This window comes from Zophobas morio, unplaced genomic scaffold (genome assembly GCF_036711695.1).
Source record: "Zophobas morio isolate AGI-343-1 ecotype UQ-CSIRO unplaced genomic scaffold, CSIRO_AGI_Zmor_V1 ptg000018l, whole genome shotgun sequence".
Classification (NCBI taxonomy): domain Eukaryota; kingdom Metazoa; phylum Arthropoda; class Insecta; order Coleoptera; family Tenebrionidae; genus Zophobas; species Zophobas morio.
In genome coordinates, this window is record NW_026972123.1 from 5954251 (window position 1) to 5976380 (window position 22130).

Genomic DNA, 22130 nt, shown 5'->3' on the forward strand with positions numbered 1-22130 from the left:
CGAGATTGTGTTAAACTACCTCAAAAACCAAACAGAAAAGTTCCCAGATATTCTTTCGAACTACATAAAAAATAAAACATAAGAAGGAATCCCCGACATTCTTTCAAATTACTTCGAAAACAAGACAAGGAATCCTCATCATTGTTTCAGACTACTTCAAAAACCAGGCACAAGGGGTCCCAGAGATTCCTTTAAACTACTTCAAAAACAAACAAAAGAAGGCCCCGAGATTCTTTTAAACTATGTACTTCAAAAACCAAAAACAAGGAATCCTAAAGATTTTTTCAAACTACATCAAAAACAAACGAAAGAGGCCCCCGAGATTCTTTTAAACTACTTCAAAAACCAAACAGAAGGGTTCCCAGAGATTCTTTCGAACTACATAAAAAATAAAACATAAGAAGGAATCCCCGAGATTCTTTCAAATTACTTCGAAAACAAGGCAAGGAATCCTCATCATTGTTCCAAAGTACTTCAAAAACCAGGCATAAGGGGTCCCAGAGATTCCTTTAAACTACTTCAAAAACCAAACACAAAGGATTCCAGAGACTTTTTCCAATTATTTAAAAAAAATCAAAAGGGGCCCCCGAGATTGTTTTAAACTACCTCAAAAACCAAACAGAAGGGTTCCCAGAGATTATTTCAAACTACATAAAAAATAAAGCATAAGAAGGAATTCCCCAGATTCTTCAAGTTACTTCGAAAACAAGACAAGGAATCGTCATGATTGTTTCAGACTACTTCAAAAACAAACAAAAGCAGGCCCCGAGATTCTTTTAAACTATGTACTTCAAAAAACAAACACAAGGGATCCTTGAGATTTTCTCAAACCACTCCAAAAACAAACAAAAGAAAGCCCTGAGATTCTTTTAAACTATGTACTTCAAAAACCAAACACAAGGAATCCCAGAGATTTTTTCAAATTACTTCAAAAACAAACAAAAGGAGCCCCTGAGAGTCTTTTAAACTACTTCAAAAACCAAACAGAAGGGTTCCCAAAGATTCTTTCAAACTACAAAAAAATATAACCTAAGAAGGAATCCCCGAGATTCTTTTAAATTACTTCGAAAACAAGACAAGGAATCCTAATGATTGTTTCAGACTACTTCAAAAACCAGGCACAAGGGGTCCCAGAGATTCCTTTAAACTACTTCAAAAAGAAACAAATGGAGGCCCCGAGATTATTTTAAAATATGTACTTCAAAAACAAATAAAAGGGGCCGCCGAAATTATTTTAAACTACTTCAAAAATCAAACAGAAGGGTTCCCAGAGATTCTTTCAAACTACATAAAAAATAAAACATAAGAAGGAATCCCCGAGATTCTTCCAAATTACTTCGAAAACAAGACAAGGAATCTTCACTTCAAATACCAGGCACAAGGGGTCCCCGAGATTCTTTCAAACTCTATCAAAATTGACAAGAAATCCCCGAGATTCTTTCAAATTATTTCAAAAACAAGACAAGAGTTTCTCAAGACTGTTTCAGACTGTTTCAAAAAGAAAACACGAAGGATCTCCGAGATTTTTCAAATTACTTTAAAAACTAGACAAGAGATCTTCAAGATTCTTTCAAACTACTTCAAAAACAAAATCAAAGGAGTCCACGTCATTCTTTCAAACTACATAAAAAATAACACGTAAGACAAGGAACCCCGGAGATTCTTACAAATTACCTCAAAAACAAGAGAAGGGAACCTCAAGATTGTTTCAAACTCTTTCGAAAAGAAAACACAAGGTGTTCCCAAGATTCTTTCAAATTATTTCAAAAACACAACGAAGGTGGTCCCCGAGATTCTTTCAAACTACTTCAAAAACCAGACAGAAGGGGTCGCAGAGATTCTTTCAGACTACATCAAATATAAGACAAGGAATCACAGAGATTCTTTCAAATTACTTCAAAAACAAGACAAGGAATCTTCAAGATTCTTTCAAACTACTTCAAAAACGCAAAAATTTGAGCCTTTGAGGAAAAATTTGTGTTTCGAATCACAACACCAAATAAAAGTAAAAAACTTTTGAAAGCTGTGCTTACTATTTAAAGAATTTTTTCAATAAAATAAAAATCGGTGATGAATTTGAGATACAAAAGTGGAATTACACGAGCAAAATGTAAAACTTGAGAATGAACTAAAGGAAGCAGAAATAGAATAGAAAAATTAGAAAGACATAAAAAAGGAGAAACCTAGTGATTAAAGGGGTACCAGTGTAAAAAAATATACATTTTTGATGAATTTGGCACGTAATTCACTTTGTTCTTAAAAATGTTCATTATTGTGTTGAATTCGCAATTTCAGAACATAACCTGAACATAGATGGTTGAACTTAAAAAGCTAGACTAAGTTATGTCAACAAGGTTCGTTGGATTTAAAATGATTTATTTAATATCCATCAAAAATTTTGAAAAAACGCAGTTAAAGTGAGTAAAATAGGAACAAATTAAACAAAACACACCGAAAAAGTGATAATAAATTGAGATTATTGGCAAAGATCATCAAAATTATAAAAAAAAGGGTCAAAAAAAACTAGCAGAGGAAGGAAAAGTGAAGGACACAGAGAATTCTAAAACGACCATAGCTGTAAATATGATAAAAGATATACAGGGTTTCCATAAATGATTATAGGGTCGCAGTAGATCATGTAAACGTGCCGCCTCCCAGATTTAACTGTCCGGAGATCCATACTAAGTGCCCAAGGACGCAAGACAAAGATCATACATGGACCACACACATGTGTATAACTGGTTGCCTAAATGCTTCACATGTTTTTAAAAAATAAAACTAATTCATTACAATAAAAAGGAACAAATTTATTGCGGTTAAACATCACAGTAAATGTTGAAAATGTTCATCATTTTGTTTAAGGCACATGTTCACTCTCTTTTTAATTTTAAAAACGTTCTGCAACATCCTTTCGTCAATAGTTTGGACCCGTTGTTCAATTGCCTCAGATGAAGTCTTCCACGAGATTTCTCTTTGTTGATACTGCCAGTTCGAACAAATCTGTTGATTACATCTCTAATGTCGGGCTTTAACGATGTTTCATGAATTATTAAATCACGGTATTTGGCCAGATAGTCTTGCTTACAAGCGGTTACAGAGTACACCACCTCGCACTTGAAAAACATTAAAACAATAAAAACGACGACTTTAAATAACATGTTACAAATGACATTAGACATTAATGTGACAAGTGAGAGCCGTCATAATGATGCATAATCACGGGCATAATTTCAGCGAAGCGGGATTTTTGAAATCCATGGCCAACTACGTCCTTAGAATCATTTATAAAAGCCCTGTGAAAAAGATGGATAGCAAAGTAAGGGGAATAAGAATTACGGAAAAAAAGAAAACCATTAAAACGTTAAAATAATGATATGATATGATATTATTTGATATGATTTCGAGTAAGGATCGAGGAAATGGTAACAAGAAGGAGAATGAACAGCAAGACGGAAAGAAAACGAAAATCATTCACATTGGAACGGAATATAATAAAAACATGACAACAAGTACTGGAAAAAAGGAGAAAGAATAGGTAATACAGAAAATGATAGAAAAAAAGATGCAATAAAGATAAAAGTGAAAATAAAGAAGGAAAGCAAATGTTAGAACCAGTCGAAGAGAAAGGATGGGAAATAGTGAATGGAAACAAAACTGGGGATGATGAAGACAAATTAACCTATGTATAAGACAGAGATGACAATCCAAATAGAAGAATACGACAGAAATCAGGAACAAGTGCAGGAGAAATCAGGAAAATATGTGACAATAATATGTGATAAAGGGCAATAGCAACAACTGATAAAAGTGCAGAAATGATGACAGTAATTATAGAAATTAGTGTAAGAAGAAATGGAGGGAGAAAAAATGATCGATATAATGAGGAATGTTATATCTTAAAAAGAGAAACAAGGAAGGCATTAAGAAGAAGGAAAAAACTAAATATAACAAGAGAAGAGTTTCTCAATAAGGACAAAAGATAAAGAAAATTCAATCAGAGAAAGAAGTATGGAATTACATTAACAAAAATAGGAAGGGGAAAGAAACTCTAAGAAAAAAAATTGGGATAAGAACATTTCATGGAATTGCTGGAAGGGCGCAAGAAAAGGGCAGAGAGCACAGGAAAACAATAAGAAACGACTGAAATAGAAGAAAAAGACGAAAATTACAAAATGGAGCCAATAACAGACGGAGAAGTAAGAAGACAACTAGAGAAACTAACAAAGGTGTAGTCAACCGGGAAAAAAGTTTCTAGATGTAGCTTTTACTACATTAGACACTACAGTCAGAGAAAATAATGAAGGAATATTTGAAAAAGAAAAATATAAGCAAGTATCTAATCGACGGGATCAAGGAATTGTACACCGATCAATGTAAGAGTGAAAGGGGAAGAGAGTGACAATTTTGATTCCTTATATATTATTATTTTAAGAGGATGATCAATAAGAATATTTTACAGGGAAGGTACAAAAAAAATTATAAGCAGAATCACAGTAACAATAATCAAAATAACAAAACGTCTACAGTACGTCTGTGATCATTGCAGAAACTTAACACGTGGTACAACGGGCCTAGCTAGCCTCCCTCTATTTTCTTAGGAGGTATCTTATTGGCCAAAATCAGTTTTTTCTTAGCAAATATTTGCCCCGCCCACCCGACCTGTAGTTTCTTAGAAGGTATGTCATTTGCCAAAATCAGTCTCATCTTAGCAAGTACTAGCTCCGCCCACCCGCCCTGTAGTTTCTTAGAAGGTATGTCATTTGCCAAAATCGGTTTTATTTTGGGAAAAACTAGCCCCGCCCGCCCATTTTGTATTTTCCCAGAGGGCTAGTTCTTGTTAAAATAAGACTGATCTTGGCAAATGACATATCTTCTAATAAAATACGGGGCGGGTGGGCGGGGCTAGTACTTGCTAAGATGAGACTGATTTTGAAAAATAACATATCCCCTAAGAAAATAGAGGGGAGGGTGGGGATAGTACTTGCTAAGATAAGACTAATTTTGGCAAATGACATACCTTCTAAGAATATACAGGACGGGTGGGCGGGGCAAATATTTGCTAAGAAAAAACTGATTTTGGCAAATAAGATACCCCCTAAGAAAATAGAGATGATATTTTCGACCATCTTTCAACCATTTTCGAAAATTAGCTGAAGACATTTGAAATTCATTTATAATCCGAACTTTGCAGAGATTTCTAATAACTGACTATAACTCCCGAATCAGCACTTTAAGATCTACTTTCCAGATTTTTTTGAGAATTTTTGGACAACTTTTCGAAATGCTCAGTTTTTCCTATTTGATTTTTTTGGCCATTTTTAGGCGATTTACGAAAATTGGCTAGACATTTTCTCGTACGTTTCGATCTCTAGAAGTTATTTTCGGTTCAATTTCTTCGAAAATTCCCATCGTTTTTCAAGAATCGCCAAATGAAATATGGCAATTTTTTCGATTTTTAAAACAAAATTCACTTGCAGTCCGAATTTTCCGCACATGTTTAATCCGTGAATTTCTGAATTTTTTTAAAATCTTTGGATAACTTCACACGCTTAATTTTTCCCTTATGACATTTTCCATCATTTTTCGAAAATGTTCGAAGATTAGACATTTACTTCTAGATTTCGACATCCAGGAGAAATATGGCAATTTTTACAGTTCCGTCAAAATAGCTCGGGATGAAATGTTTGCAGATAAAAAAAGCAGTTATTATTAATTTTTGTTTCTCAAAGAACAATATTTGTTTTAAGAAAGTACTTTGTGGTTCTTATATATTCACTGAAATGGCATGGTTAACGCTTATTTTTACTTTTTTCACATCTTAAATTTTGTTAGTTTCCATTTCCACCTAGCTCTGGTAGGATAAGGTGGAAGGTGAAAACCAAATAAGCTAATTATATCAGAAGAATCTGTTAGATTGTTATTTAAGACTTTAAAAATAAAACATAAGGCAAGATATGAGTTTCTTGTGTTGTAAATAGAATTTTTAAAGTGTTTATGTTCCCATAACGTGTCAAGCAACCAAAAATTTTATTGATTTTCAAATTCCTAGATCTTTAACAACAGTAGCACTAGAGATAGATACACCATTTAAATTATAATTCAAATTGAAACCAATGATTTTTCTATTGAATTTGAAGACAATATATTTATCAACATTTGCCACCATTCTGTTTACGATACATCAATCAAAAAAATATGTAGGTAAGTCCATTTGAAGATTCTCAGCGTTTTTTTCACTGCGAATTGCTCTATAAGTCTTCATATCATTAGCAAATGAAACAAAGTTACTCCATAGATTAGAGCCAATGTCATTAATAAATAAGGAAAAAAGTACTGGACCTAGAATAGAACCCTGAGGGACTACTGATGTTACACTCTGTTTACATGAAAGCTGGCCTTTAAGTCGAGTCTGCTGGGATCTATCAGTAAGGTAACAACCAAACCACGATTAGATCGAACCTGAAAAGCCATAGGCCCGCAGTTTCTGTAGCAGAATTGAATGATTTACCTTATTGAACGCTTTTTTCATTAAAACAACTTAAGATGAAATTAACTTAAGAAAATAAATTTGGTACTGTTGATCGGTGGTTTAAAAAACCATGCTGCTGAGGAAAATGATCATTAACTAAATAGTTTGAGATTTCGTCATAATTTGCATTTAGAAAATCGAAAACATTCTAGAGGGTGCTAAGGAGGTTTAGTAAATAAGTATATCGAAAGAGACAAAAAAAGGAATGTGATTTGAATTGAAGACCGTTGGGTCAAAGCGTTTTAAAAAAAATATTGTAAAACTGTTTATACCGGACTAAAGCACGCCGAGAAAAAATTATGTACCAGATGTTTACAATGAGACTATTTCAGTGTGAAAGAAATTGAAAAAAACCAATTTATATGTTTTGTAGTGATCGAACCTTCTGATTCTTGTGGGCGTTATATTGCCAACCTATTGGTAGGTTATTTAAGTGATAAAGGGTAGGTATAGTAAATCTTATTTATTTTCATGCAAACAATAATATAAAAACCAACCATCTGACTGTATTAAAATTTATTAATATAAAGTAATGAACAAAATTAATAAAAAACGCAGCATTTGTTTTTGCAAGCTTTTTATTTTACTCTCAATCTTTTGACATGAAATGTGTCAAAAAAATTTTACATCAAATTTGTAAAAGTTATGACGCTATCAATGATTTTTTAAATAGGAAGCATAACAAAAAAATTAAGAAAATTAATAACAATCAAAATAAACTTGATTTTAATGATAAATCTTAAACAAACAGAACAATACGTCGGAGTATAAACTTATGCTATAGAAATTGTTCAAACTGTTTCCCATTCATTATCTGACACAAACCCAGACGATGGTAGACACCATTGACAGAATTTTCAATACTCTGGGGCTTATACGAGTCATTTCATGACTAGAGGGCGTATTTCTAGGTTTAATGCTTTTTGTGAAAAATGTAAGCACTTCAAAACTTTTTTATATCTGTAACTATGATACAATTTGGAGTCATTCGACACATTTTTTTATGCTTATTTGCTTTTTTTTCTATTTTATGCATATTAAAACTTATATGCCTATTTAATGCTTTTTTTGACGAATATGAGTTTTAATGCATATTTTGTTCAAATGCCGGCCTTGTCGGGATGACAAATACTTGTTAGTTAGGCGTATCGTATCGTATGCATTTTACCTGGACTTGACCATTGAAGAACACTTACTCAAGACCCTTTCTGTGAATAGGTTCCGGTCGTTTTGGGTAATAAAATTTGATTATAGGATTGGAAAAATACTACACAGATTTTATGACTTTAAATCCTTACTTCCGTTGATAATGAATTAAAGCTTTTAACAAGATGTTATTTTTCGGCATTTTACGGCAAGACCGTTGAAGATTTTCTAGAAAAAAGGATTATTGTACCCAACTACCTACCTTAAAATTTTTCTAATGGAAACTTTTAAGTAAATGAACCGTTTATTTCACAACCATCAGTCTATCGCATCTGTCGTAGTACAGTGTTATACGTGGTTCTCCCTTGTTACATGTTGAGTCCTTTTTGGTAATATTACTGATATTTTAAAAGAGTGCCGAAAGTAAAATCGACGCCGGATGAGTGAATAAGGGATTTTACAGAATTAAAATTAGAAAACAACAAAATATTCTGCAGAGCTTATGTGAAAACCGTAAGCCCAATATTTTTTTTATCTATTTTCCTTTGTTAATCCTGTATATGTACGTTGTTTTAGATTCAAAGTGATAAAAAATATCACGTGACGCAACATGTCAGAACGACTCTTCATGTACAGGGTCATTATAAAATATTGTAGTCGAAGAAGGCCATGATTTTGGTGACATTTTGTGCCGCCTTTTTCAGTTTTGTGGAAAGGATTACACTAATATTGGAATTTTTATTTTTAGCGCCACATTAGTTGACATTAGCGGCTGCACTGTTTCAACGCTTCATCAAATTCTGTCAGATGTCAATAATTTTTTCGTTTGTACTGGTACGTTTTCCCTCACTTTGTGCGTTAATTGCCTTGTCTTGTTTTCATTTTTGCTGTCTTCCCCTTTGTTAGAACTTTAATAAGTGTCTCAAAAAACAGTTTTTATCAAAACTAGAGATCATTGTGGAATAATCTCAGGTAATGAACAGAGAGGAATAACTATGGTCAGTGTTACAAATGATTTTTTTAGTCCTTTGGCGCAATCATCATGCCTATTACCGTAATGGGGTGTTAAATGAGGATGGGGATGGAGTGTACTCTGTGGAGGCGTCTAAAAACGAGTATCTAGTGAAATGTTCTGTTGTCATTGATGAAGAATCTTTGAAGACGCTATATGGCGAATTATGGCCAGATTTAACGACACTGGTAGCATTTCTAAGTGAAAACCGACGGGGAGACCTCAAGTTAGTGAAGACGTTGTTGAAGATTTAAGGATGAGAATGGAACAAAGTCCGAATAAAGCTTTGTCAAAAATCTTTACTGTCTGGAGTACCATACAGCCCATGTCAGAAAATCGTAAAAGAGAAGTTACATATGCATCCATACAAGATTTTGTTGGTTCAGGAGCTGCAACCAGCTGATTTTCCTTGCCGCGTTGGGTAGTGTAGTTGGTTTCAAGCTGATATGGACGATAACGGGATTCTCGATTTGTCGTTCTTTTCTGATGAAGCCTGGTTTCATCTGTTAGGCTATTATGTCAACTGACAGAACTTCAGAATTTGGTGTATAGAAAATACTCACGCTTTTGAAGAAACACCATCACACGCAATGAAGGTTGGTGTGTGGTTAGCTGTTTCCAGACGACGATTCATAGGCCTGATACTTTTTCAAGTAAATGAATGTGATCAATAAACAAAATTAGATGTAGAAAGTGTATGTAGGTACTGCAATAAAGTTTTTTATTTTCAGTAACTTTCATTTTTCTTTCGGTGTTAGTTGCATTCTCTTAATTTAAAACTTACTTCAACTTACTGTTTAGTAATAATTGTAATTTTACTATTAGGAAAGTTAAAAATCTTTATTAAACATTCTGTTGTTTCAAGAGATCTCATAATCAGCTACAGAACTCTTAACACTATGCTCCTGAAATTTTATTGGTTTTTTCATCTTTTTTCTTATAAAAATTTTGAAAAATCTTGATATTAGGATGGCCATGTGGGCGTGTTTTGGGTAGAACCTCTTTGACATTCCTGTTATGCAGATCTGGCATGTTTCAGATATCTAGAAACTGCAAAGCTGAAGGTAATGTTTGGACATAGCAATTTTCACCTATTGTAGGGATGAAGATCAAGGATTTCAGTTGTGTTTTTTCAAGAGAAAAGCACCGGTCACAAACCATGTCTGCACCAATATTTTGACGATTCCTTACAATTTACAAACAGAACTTTCGCGGGATCACAACTTTGGCAAAATTATTTACTGCAAAAACTCATTAGGTACTCATAGTGTTCGTTAACTGTGATAAGACTTGCTCTGCCATTGTCCATTACGTGATTTTTCACAATTTTTACCTTCAGGGTACCTATAAAAATGTAATTTTTTAAATAATTACCGTGTTCATTGGTTTCGACAAACTTAACCTCACTTTTTGGATTTCATTATTTGAAAAATTATTGCTTCTTTGCAAAACAGACCAGATGATTTATTCTGTTCAACTCCAATCGACTTTCCAAGGTGTAATTCATGACAAAGCCCTTAAACGTTTTTCTGACAATTTACAATTTTTGAAACTGAAATGTATTGCAGTGGCGTTCACAAATGCCCGATAACACTGCAACCCTTAATGCTCTGGCCTGGCGTCTTTTCGTGTCTATTTAAAATGAATTTAAACCGCGAACCGGGCATTTCAATTTTTGACACATCTGACAGATTTGTTTGGACGTTCGTGACATTTCAAAACAGTTCAAATCATTTTGGTGATTAGCGGCACGAGAAAAATTTCATTTGTTTTTCATAGGTGAGTTGACTACAATATTTTATAATGACCCTGTAGAAAGGAAGAAAATGTTTGAAGTTTCTAAAATTAAAAAGCAGACCATACATGAATCTGTTGGATCTACTTCCACAAAAGATGAGCAGTTTCAGTTTAATTTCGATTTATGTAAAATGATGATCCAGTCCAATATACCTTTAAAAAAATTGGAGAAAGGCCCTCTTCAAGAATTCCTTGAAAAACACTGCAATCGACATATTCCGGTTGAAAGTACTCTCCGAAAAAATTATGTAGGTCCAGTGTTTCAGCAAGTTTACAACGAAATTAAACATCGCATTGGAGATAATTATTTATGGTTCGCTGTCGATGAAACAACCGATAGTTGTGGAAGATACGAGGCAAGTTTAATTGTTGGAATCTTAAATGAAAATTTCCCTAGTCGAGGGAATGTAGTGAGTTTGAAAATGTTAGATAAAACAAATGGCAATACGATTACCAGATTTGTAAATGACAGTCTTACGTCACTATTTTTGCCAATAAAATTTTATTGATGATCTCGGATGCAGCTCGTTATATGTTGAAAGCAGGCAATAATCTAAAAATATTGTACCCCAATTTAAATTCACTCTACTTGCATTGCCCACGGTTTAAACAGAGTGGTTGAAGGAATACGTTTGCAGTTTCCTACTGTTAATAAATTAGTGGCAAATGGTAAAAAGATTTTTGTTAAAGCCCCATTAAGAGTGCAACATTTTAAGGAAAAATTTCCAAACATACCATTGCCCCCAGAGCCGATTATAACGAGGTGGGGAACATGGTTACAGGTCACATTTTATTATGACAAATATGTCAAAGAATTTGAAGAAGTAGTTACGGAGTTTAGCGAAGATTCTTCTCAATCGATTAAAGATTCCATAAATATTTTGGAAAACAAAGATTTGCGACAAGATCTAGCTTTTCTAAGAAGCAATTATCAATTTGTATGTGAGGTAATAGAAAAGTTAGAAAAACCCAACATGTTGTTGGTAGATGCCATAAACTTAGTGAAAGAATTTAAACAACAAGCAAACGCAGTAAGGGGTGATATTGGAACTAGAGTATCTCAAAAACTTGACGAAGTGTTAAATAAAAATGCAGGTTTCGGTGTTCTTTCCGACGTTGCTCGTGTTTTACAAGACCAGAAGGTGGAAAATTTGGAGTTAGATTCAACATTAGTTGCAAAATTCAAATTTGCGACAACAACGATTGTGGATGTTGAACGCACATTCTCCAATTTTAAACACATTTTAAATGATCGGCGAAAAAATTTTAGAGTGGACAACTTGGAACATATTACAATCATAAATTGTTTTAAAGAAAACTGAAATACGTGTGTAAAATATAAAGTCTAGGATTATTGTAATAATATTTTATCCAAAGTTCTAAGAAGTGTTCTTTGATTTGTAATATGATTATGTTTTTAATGTATTTTTGCTTAAAATAAAACTTTTTGAATGAAAGTGTTATGCTTATTTAATGCTTTTTTGCTTAAAATAAAACTTTTTTTTTGAAAATGTTGTGCTTATTATTCTTAATTTTTTTGTGCTTATAAATCGGCTCTCTATTCGTGACGAATTCGTGCTTTCAAGTCGTCTAAATTATCGGATCTGTTCATGTAAACCGGACTTTTTAATTGTCTCCACAAAAAAATCAACGGGTGTCAGAACCGGAGACCTAGGTGGTCATTCTATTGGTCCACACATTCCAATCATCAAATTGATTATCCAAAAAAACCCTTACATTGCATTTATCCGAAGCTACATTTTCATATGTAGAAAAATAAGCTTTTTCAAATCCGATCCAAATTCTAAGGTCTCATTTAAAAAATCATTGATGACGTCATAACTTTTACAAATTGGACGAAAATTTTTTTCACACATGTCAAAAATGGATGGCATTTAAAAATTCAAGATTTACTTCGTCTAAATTTTTTGAAACTACTTCATATTACTTATCCACCACGAAACTGGCACGCCGTCCGTTTAAACCCGAACCTGAAAACCTCTACCTCTTGCAATTAAAAATCGACGAATTTCTAACAAGTTAATGCCCCCGAGAAGCAAGAACCCGATCTCGCTCCGTACAAATATCACCACCTGCTGCGAGGATCTTATCTAAGTAACATATCTTTTGTAAATTTATGAGCATACTGTTAAGTATTTGTCACAGTCTTACTCCTGTGTTTTATATATGTTAGTACGAGTAGCTGCCACTGTTTTACACTCGCCACCGCAGGGGGTACAGTCGATCAGACAATCTCTTGTCCGTCGCCTCCCCTGCGGAACCAAATCGCGCCTCTATTACCATCGTGACGCGACTCTCGAAACCCGCCCACTTAAAATCGGGATTCTCCGGGACCCCGACGCCGTTCCTCCCGCAGGAGCAGCAGCAGGATTTGACTGGCTGACTGCCGGAGGTGTTATGGATGAGTGTAATGTCTATACCGCACACGTTTTCAGGTTTCGTATTATTTATTAATTTGTTTTTATTTATGCGGTATTTGAAATATGTGTGTATGACCGGTGGACGGTGCATCGGTGCCGCTCACCCACGTAGACAATGGTCATTATGGCAAAATTTTGGTTATTTATCGGATTATTATTTAAATGGAATCAATTTTGTGGCGGCTGTGGGTGGCGCGCGGGATATTTATGCTTATGGGTTTTTCTTCACTTTCGGTGGTTATTTATCGGCTGGGTTAAATTTAGAATGGGTGGAAAAAGTTAAGTTGGAAAAATGAGGAACTTTTGTTTCTGAGTCACCTTAGATGATTATCACAGATTAGACGCTGCTGTTCCAACCCACGTGTCTTTCCGCGTGCACTTTTTCTTTTTTCTACGTCCTCTTCCATCAAATTAATATCATTTTAGTAGTTTTGTTGACTACGTTAATATCACGCTCTGAACAAAAATCGTCCTTGTTGGCACTGAATTTTTGATGACGTTTTTTAATAATGGCGCCTTAAAAATTGTATAAAGATAACGACAGATATGAAAACTTTACTATAACTTGCAGCTGCTATTTTTTAGATAAGATGGTAAACATAAGGTAGTGAGTCAGTAAAATGATTTAACTTTGTTATCGTCTATTTCAGAATTTACGTCTTCTTTGAGTGAAGTTCTACCTCTAATTTTTAGTCATTTGATCGCACGTTGATGAAGAAGCGGGGACTCGCTGTAATTTATTATCACCTAATACTTTACATAATCTTAATAAATATTAAAATTTGCTAAGTCCTTACACATGAACATCATTTCTGCTATCAAATATTAATAATAATGCTCGGCTGGGCATCCTCCCATTTTTTTATCGAGTGGAATTTGGGTTTTACGACTTTTTCCTTGAGCGTCGCCATAAACTCATTTTTACAACTCGTTCAAACAAATTCATATTGTGTTTCTTGGAGAAGAAGGTGCAATAATCTATAAAAAATTGAAAATTAAGGTAACAAATTTATGCAAAAGTGCGTTCGTTATGTGAAGAAGAGGGTACTCGCTGCAGGTTTTCACGTTCTAAAGTAATAGTGTAGAAATTTTTCACCCGATGCGTAGCCGGAAGTTGCTGACAAAGACTCTTTTTTTATGAATGATTCAAAAAAATAAACAAGCCTTCGTTTTCTAAATCACTAACCTATTTTTATTAATTTAGAACACTTTGGAAATAAAATGCGATTTAACGTGTCGAAATTTATTTACACAAACTTAGTGCAACAAATTTATACAAAAGTAAGTTCATTAGATGAAGAAGAGGGTACTCGTTGCAAATTTTTACGTTCTAAAGTAATAATCTAGGAATACTTACACCCGAGACTTAGTCGAGAGTTGCTGACAAAGACTCATCGTTGTAAATGACTCAAAAAAATATAAATAAAAAAATAAACAAGCCTTCGTTTCCTGAATAACTAACCTTATTTTCATTAATTTACAACAAATATAAAATAAGTACCTACTCATATGATTTAATGTGTGGAAACTTATTTACACAAACCCAGTGCAACAAATAAGTATATATAAAAGTACATCCGCTAGATGAAGAAGAGGGTACTCGCTGCAAGTTTTCACGTTATAAAGGAACAGTGTCGGAATATTTACACCCGAGGCGTAGCCGAGAGTTGCCAAAAAAGACTCATTTTTATAAATTACTCATTCAAATATGGATACAAAAATGAATAAGACTTTATTTCATAAATAACTAACTTATTTGTTTTTATTAATTTACAACAATTTAAAAATAAATGTAATTTAATGTCTGGAAACTTATTCACACGAACTCAATGCAACAAATTTATATAAAAGTACGTTCGCTATATGAAGAAATAAATAGAGTGTCAATGAAACTTGCTGAAAAAAAGGAAAATGAAGGAAAAACTTATACTGGGTGTGTGGAAAATGGCGGATTAACTCTTCAGTACGCAAGTAAGCTCGTAATCTTTCTAAATTTTGATAATTTTTTGTTGGTCCTCACTACCTGCTCAGATAAAACTGAAATAAGATCGATTTTGGCAAATGACATACCCGCCAAAAAAAATAGAGGGTGGGCACTTTTAATATCGGCTTAAATAAGACCGATTTTGACAATCGACATACCCTACAAGAAAATAGTCGGTGGGTGGGCGGGGCTAGTTTCTGCTAAGATAAGACCGATTTTGGTAAATGATATACCCTCTAAAAAAGAAAGGGTGGGTGGGCGGGGCTAGTTTCAACTAAAATAAGATAGATTTTGGCAAATGACATACCCGCCAAAAAAATAAAGGGTGGGCACTTCTAATATCGGCTTAAATAAGACCGATTTTGGCAATCAACATACCCTATAAGAAAAGCAAGGGTGGGTGGGCGGGGCTAGTTTCTGCTAAGATAAGACTGATTTTGGCAAATAACATACCCTCTAAGAAAAGAGAAGTGGGCGAGGCTAGTAGTTCCTAAGATAAACCCTATTTTGGCAAATAACATATCCTAGTTCTTGCTAAGATTAGAGTAATTTTGGCAGATGAGATACCCTCTAAGAAAAGAGAGGGTGGGTGGGCGGGGATAGTACCTGTTAAGATAAGAGTAATTTTGGCAGATGAGATACCCTCTAAGAGAAGAGAGGGTGGGTGGGTGGGGCTAGTGCCTGCCAAGATAAGACTAATTTTGGCAAATGACATTATATTAGAAGGTACTAGCCCCGCCCACCCGCCCTCTCTTTTCTTAGAGGATATCTCATTTGCCAAAATCAGTCTTATCTTGGCAGCTGGTAGCCCCGCCCACCCACCCTTTCTTTTCTTAGAAGGTATCTCATCAGCCAAAATTACTGTTACCTTATCAGGAACTAGCCCCGCCCACCCACCCTCTCTTTTCCTAGAGGGTTCCTGCTAAGATAAGAGTAATTTTGGGAGATGAGATACCCTCTAAGAGAAGAGAGGGTGGGTGGGCGGGGATAGTACCTGTTAAGATAAGAGTAATTTTGGCAGATGAGATACCCTCTAAGAGAAGAGAGGGTGGGTGTGCGGGGCTAGTACCTGCCAAGATGAGACTAATTTTGGCAAATGACATTATATTAGAAGGTACTAGCCCCGCCCACCCGCCCCCTCTTTTCTTAGAGGATATCTTATTTGCCAAAATCAGTCTTATCTTGGCAGCTGGTAGCCTCGCCCACCCACCCTTTCTTTTCTTAGAAGGTATCTCATCTGCCAAAATTACTCTTATCTTATCAGGAACTAGCCCCGCCCACCCACCCTTTCTTTTCTTAGAAGGTATCTCATCTGCTAAAATTACTCTTTTCTTATCAGAAACTAGTATCGCCCACCCGCCCGCTCTCTTTTCCTAGAAGGTTCCTGCTAAGATAAGAGTAATTTTGGGAGATGAGTTACCCTCTAAGAGAAGAGAGGGTGGGTGGGCGGAGTTAGTGCCTGCCAAGATAAGACTAATTTTGGCAAATGACATTATTTTAGAAGGTACTAGCCCCGCCCACCCACCCTCTCTTTTCCTAGAGGGTTCCTGCTAAGACAAGAGTAATTTTGGCAGATGAGATACCCTCTAAGAAAAGAGAGGGTATGTCATTTGTCAAAATCAGTTTTATCTTAGCAAGTACTGATGGCTAACTTTTAAGAAAAATATCAAAATTTGGAAACATTACGAGCTTACTTATGCACACAAGGCTGGAATTTAACATGCCCTCTAAGAAAAGAGAGGATGGGTGGGCGGGGCTAGTACCTTTTAAGATAAGAGTAATTTTGGCAAATGAGATACCCTCGAAGAAAAGAGAGGGTGGGTGGGCGGGGCAAGTGTCTGCTAAGGTAAGACTGATTTTGACAAATGACATACCGTCTAAAAAAAGAAAGGGGGGTGGGCGGGGGTAGTTTCTGCTAAAATAAGATCGATTCTGGCAATCGATATACCCTCTAAGAAACGAGAGGGTGGGTGGGCGGGGCTAATACCTGCTAAGATAAGACTGATTTTAGCAAATGACATATCCTCTAAGAAAAGAGAGGGTCGGTGGGCGGGGCTAGTACCTACTAAAATACGAGTGATTTTGGCAAATGACGTAACCTTTAAGAAATTTAATTAAATTATTATGAGAAAAAACACTAGAGGCAGTTTCAAATTCTCTCCAAACAGGAACCCCTAGAACCTCAAGATTGTTTTAAATTTTTCAAAAAAAAGGGGTCCCAAAATTAACGCAAAAACAGGTCAGGTGAGAATTTTCCAAAAACAGAACACCAAACTCCCCCAAAATTGTTTTAAATAATTTACTAAAAAAATTTCCATGGGCTCCCAAAATAATAGACCAAGGGTAGCCAAGAGTCTCCCGAATTTAAAAAAAAAACACAAGACTTTTTCAAATTCGTAACAAATAACACTAAAAACTGAAAAGATTTTTTCAAGTTCATCCAGCAACAAAACCCAGATGCTTTTAAAGGGACCTAAAATTAACTCTGAACATTTTAAATATAGGGTGTTGAAAACTTTGACAATTTTTGATACAACATTTTCAACTGCTTATTCGATTTTTGCTGATTTGTACCTTCGCTTTATATAAGGCAAACAGTGTTGTCAAACGGAATTTTATAATATTATTACAAAAACAACACAATTTTTCAGACACCCGGTATAGAAAGAGGAAAATTTTGATAGCAATGTCTAGAGAAACAAGCTTTAAACAAGAACAAGTAAAAATTAAGGGCCTAAGAACATAAGTATATTAAAAACAAGATTGGTCTGCGTCTATTGTGAAGAAGAGGGTACTCGCTACATATTTGTCTGGTCTAAACAACTTTTTTCCTTTCGTTTATAAAAATTTGAAAATTAAATTCATTTTAGTGAGAAAAATGTTCAATCGGGGACATTTTTATGAAAGAATAGGTGAAATTAAAGGAAACGCAAAAAGAGACGAAAAAATCTTTATAAAAAATTATAGACAAAAATTTTGGTGTTAAATATTGATATCAACGCTCGACTGCGCCTCCCTTCAATTTGATTGACTATTAAGTATATGTATATTCATATAAAAGTAAAATCACAGTATGTTCGTTGTGTGGAGAAGAGGGTACTCGTTGCAAGTTACTGTTTCATAAGCTTTTGCCATTGCAACAAATAAGTAACAAGCTATGAATACATTTTAAATATTAGGTATTTTTTGAGAACTACAGGTAAAAAAAATAAGCAGATCTCGTCGATTGTGAAGACGAGGGGAATCGCTGCAATTAAAAAATATAAAATTGAAATGGAAATATTGCACAATTGTAAGAAAAGTATAAAGTATAAACAATTAATTGTCGATGCTTTGTTGTTCAAAATTTAACTCAAAAAATAATCCTTCAAGTGAATAATCACTTTCTCAAATTGAATCACACCTGTGACGCCTGTTTATCATAAAATTAGTAAATGAAGTTACTGCAAAGAAAACAAACGATAAGATAACGTAATTACTTGCGATTTTTCCTGTGTTTGTCTCGCTTCGACGTCGATAACAAAGCTAATACACCTGTTTAAACGATATTAAATCTTAGATTAATCATCGATCGTTATCACGCGACATTAAGAAAAAAATAAAAAAATATACATACTAACTTAAATCTAGAGTAGGTATAAGAAAAAAAAACGATAAACAAAGAAAAACCAACTAAGAGTGGCTAATTATTATAAATTGTGTTATTCTATAATCTCCACAGACACCTGAACATTTTGATAAGCATTTCTCCACATCTGACACCTTTCTCCGAACAGATTACGAAAATCCCTCAATCCCCGGGTCATTGTATTCACCCACCTTATTACATAAACCATATCAGATAAGAACACCTGGTGTACTACTATAGTCTTACAATCACAACATTTCCTAAAACACTCGATTTTTATCACGCTACACCTATATAAACTCCTGCATTGTACATCCGTCACCGCAGCCATCACAATGAAGACTTTATTAACCTATTCGTTTGTAATCTTCGCCGCTTTCTTCATCCACGTACAAACAACGCAAGTGGACCAATGTAAGTTAATTTTTTTGATTACACTTTTTTTTTATTTAACCCCGGTCCAGGTCAGAACATAATCGCCCCTTTGCCACTAGAAGTCGACATCGTCAACTGTATAGTGCCGTCCTGCGTGTTCTACATTAATTCCACCGGTGTCATGAATCTGAAATTCATAGCACGTGAGTTTTCCCATTAACAGTAGAAGTGGGACGATCGACGGTTTTGTTTTAGCTCGGTACTTGGAGAACATAGCTCCTGCTGCTGTGGCGACCGTGGCAGGGCTTAACGTTTCGTACCCCCTACAACAACCAGATGCCTGCGTGGGCATCACCAACACGCCGTGTCCTCTAGCCGAAGGAGAATACGTGGAGTACACTTACTCCATGTTCGTGCTTCCTCTATTCCCACAAATTGATTTAGAATTGGAATTTTCGCTTCAGGATTTGGACAGACACAAGGAACCTTTTGTGTGCTTTAGGGTGGCGTTGTCGCTTAAATAACCATAATAATAATAACATTAACTTAATATTGTTCTATTTGTAACACTCGAGCACGTTGTGTGACCACTTTGTATAAAATTATTTTAAAATTTTACTTTAACTTTTAAAGTGACAAATAAAATGTTAAAGAAATTTTCTATCGCAGTTTACTATATTCTTTATATTTTAATCCTGAGATGGCCATGACACATTTTTATCCGAATAAAGTGTCCCAAAATAAAAATATAATATCAATTTGTGAAACAGTGTTGCCAAATTTACCTCACAGCTAATCAAGGCATCTAGATATATAAAAGAAAATCGCCTTGTTGGAACGAATTAGTAATGTCATTTACGTAAATTAATTAATTAAGTAATTAATTAATTATTCCAAGTCGAACCTTGCTAAAATCAACTCATCTAAAGCAGTTAGGGACATATACCGCAGTTAAAATATTGTATTTATTTTACCTAACAAGTTGTGCAGGACGTTACAAAACAATGTTAATATGTATTACAGTTTTATAACATCAATGATCACAGGATCGACGTAGGTCATGGAAACGTGCCGCCTCTCAGTTTTAGACTTTACTAAATGCCCAAAGACTCACGACAAATGCTACACGTATCTATATCACTGGTTGCCTAAATGCTTCATATCTTAAAAAAATAAAACTAATTATTGGATCAACGAGAATTAGTGTAATTAGGTAACAAATGACATTAATGACAAATGAGAGCTGTCATATTGTGTTTACTGATCCCCACCAATAATGGGATAACGTTTTCTCCAAATTTTACAATAGTAAATGGTGATTAAATTTTATACAATAACGTACTCCTCTGTTTATGGTTTATGAATCTGTGTTGAGTTTTATCTTAGGCAATCAGATTTTTGGAAAACAAATCAAAATTGTATAAGAACATTTTACAATTTAACTTTCAAATTGCAAAATCAAATACTTTGAAATCTTGGAAACGTATGAAAGTATGATAAATCGTTACAATTTTGTCAAATAGATGGTATTTAAATGTTAAAAAGCAACATCCTGAACTTGATGTTTATGAATTCGTGTTAAATTTGTATAGAATTTTTAAGAAAAAATCAAAATTATAGATAAAACGATTTTTCGATATCTCAATTTTTCGAATTTTCGATTTTTCTGTTTTCGATTTCTCAATTTTTCGTTTCTTCAATTAAATTTTTAATTTCTCAACTTCTTAATTTTTCAATTTTTCAATTTTTCGACTCTTCAGTTTTCTAAAATTTCAATCGTTCGATTCCTCAATTTCTCGATTAATCTATTTTTTGATTTTCTCATTTCTCGTTTTCTCGATTTCTAAATTTTTCGATGTTTCAGTTTCGGGATTTTTAAATTTTTTGATTTTTCAATGTTTCTTCCATATTTCAATTTTTTCGTTTTCCAACTTTTAAATTTTTAAATTTTAGATCTTTCAATTTTTTTTTTAATTTTTCGATTGCTCGATTATTCAATTTTTCGAATATTTTGATTTTCGATTTTTAAAATTTTTGATTTTTCAGTTCTTTGATTTTTTCAGTTTTTTGTTGTTTTGGATTTCTCGAATTTTCCATTTTTTGAATTATTAGCTTGAGGTTTTTTAGTTTTTCTATTATACGATTTTGGAAATTTTTGATTTTTCGATTTTTCAATTTTTCGATTTCTCCATTTATCAATGTTTCAGTTTTGGAGTTTTTCGATTTTTCGATTATTTGATTTTTCTTTCATTTTTCGAAATTTCAGTTTTGGGATTTTTCAATAGTTCAATTCTTCTTCAATTGTTCGATTTGTCAATTTTTTTAGTTTCAAAATTTTAGATTTCTGGATTTTTCATTCCTTCGAAACTTTTTCGTATTCTTAAATTTTAGATCTTTTTCTCGATCTTCAGATTTTTCGACTTCTTGGTTTTAGATTTTTTTAATTTTTCAGATTTAAAATTTGTCCATATTTAAGTTTTTCGGCTTTTCCATTTTTCGATTGATCGGAATTTCGATTTTTAATTTTCCGATTTATTGATTTTTTTTAATTTCAACTTTCCGAAATCACAATTTTAGATGTAACAATTATTCGACTTCTCAATTTTTTGAATTTTCAGTTTTGTGATTTTTCACTTCAATTCTTCAATTTTTCGATTCCTCAACTGTTAGATTACTTAATTTTACAATTTTTAACATTTCTAAATTTTTAATTTTTCGATTTCCCAATTTCTCCATTAATCGATTTTTTGATTTTTCTATTTCTCGATTTCTCGACTTTTCAGTTTTCAATTCATGGATTTTGATGGTTTTGATTTTTCGGCTTCGATTTTTGCGATGTGTCAGTGTTGGAAATTTTCAGTTTTTCGGTATTTCAATTTTGTAATTTTGCAATATTTCTCGATTTTTCAATTTTTCGATATTTTAATTTGTTCATTTTGAAATTTTGAAATTTTTCCATTTTTCAGTTCTTCTTGTTTCATCTTTGTTTTTTCAACTTTTCGTCTGCCGGATTTTTCAGTTTTTCTCTGTTTTCGTTTAGGAATATTTCAATTTTTTTTATTTTTCAATTTTTCTTCCATTTTTCCGTGTTTTGATATTTCAATTTTGAGATTTTTCAATATTTCGATTCCTCAATTTTACATTTCCCAATTTCTCGAGTAACTGATTTCTTTATTTTCCCATTTCTCGATTTCTCGACTTTTCAATGTTTCGGTCTT

General features: G+C 33.7%; 2 protein-coding genes and 1 long non-coding RNA gene across 3 annotated transcripts in view; 2 read left to right on the forward strand and 1 right to left on the reverse strand.

Moving 5' to 3' along the window:
- Window positions 1-22130, reverse strand: part of LOC135131081 (uncharacterized) — a 782641-nt gene that overhangs the window by 425 nt on the left and 760086 nt on the right. The gene's annotated exons all lie outside the window — the stretch shown is intronic.
- LOC135131021 (uncharacterized) lies at window positions 8312-9421 on the forward strand. Its single transcript, XR_010280862.1, has 2 exons — window positions 8312-8647; window positions 8700-9421. It is a non-coding gene; the product is annotated as an uncharacterized LOC135131021 (long non-coding RNA).
- On the forward strand, window positions 18802-19568 carry LOC135131003 (uncharacterized). Its single transcript, XM_064058496.1, has 3 exons — window positions 18802-18951; window positions 19002-19115; window positions 19168-19568. The coding sequence occupies exons 1-3, from the start codon at window positions 18873-18875 to the stop codon at window positions 19434-19436; spliced, it is 462 nt and encodes a 153-aa protein (XP_063914566.1). The 5' UTR covers window positions 18802-18872; the 3' UTR covers window positions 19437-19568.

Bases quoted from the DNA above. Each gene is read 5' to 3' on its own strand.
- LOC135131003 (XM_064058496.1), top strand. From the start codon at position 18,873: ATGAAGACTTTATTAACCTATTCGTTTGTAATCTTCGCCGCTTTCTTC. The intron at 18,952-19,001 runs GTAAGTTAATTT...ACCCCGGTCCAG, and splicing joins AACAACGCAAGTGGACCAAT to GTCAGAACATAATCGCCCCT. The intron at 19,116-19,167 runs GTGAGTTTTCCC...GTTTTGTTTTAG, and splicing joins GAATCTGAAATTCATAGCAC to CTCGGTACTTGGAGAACATA.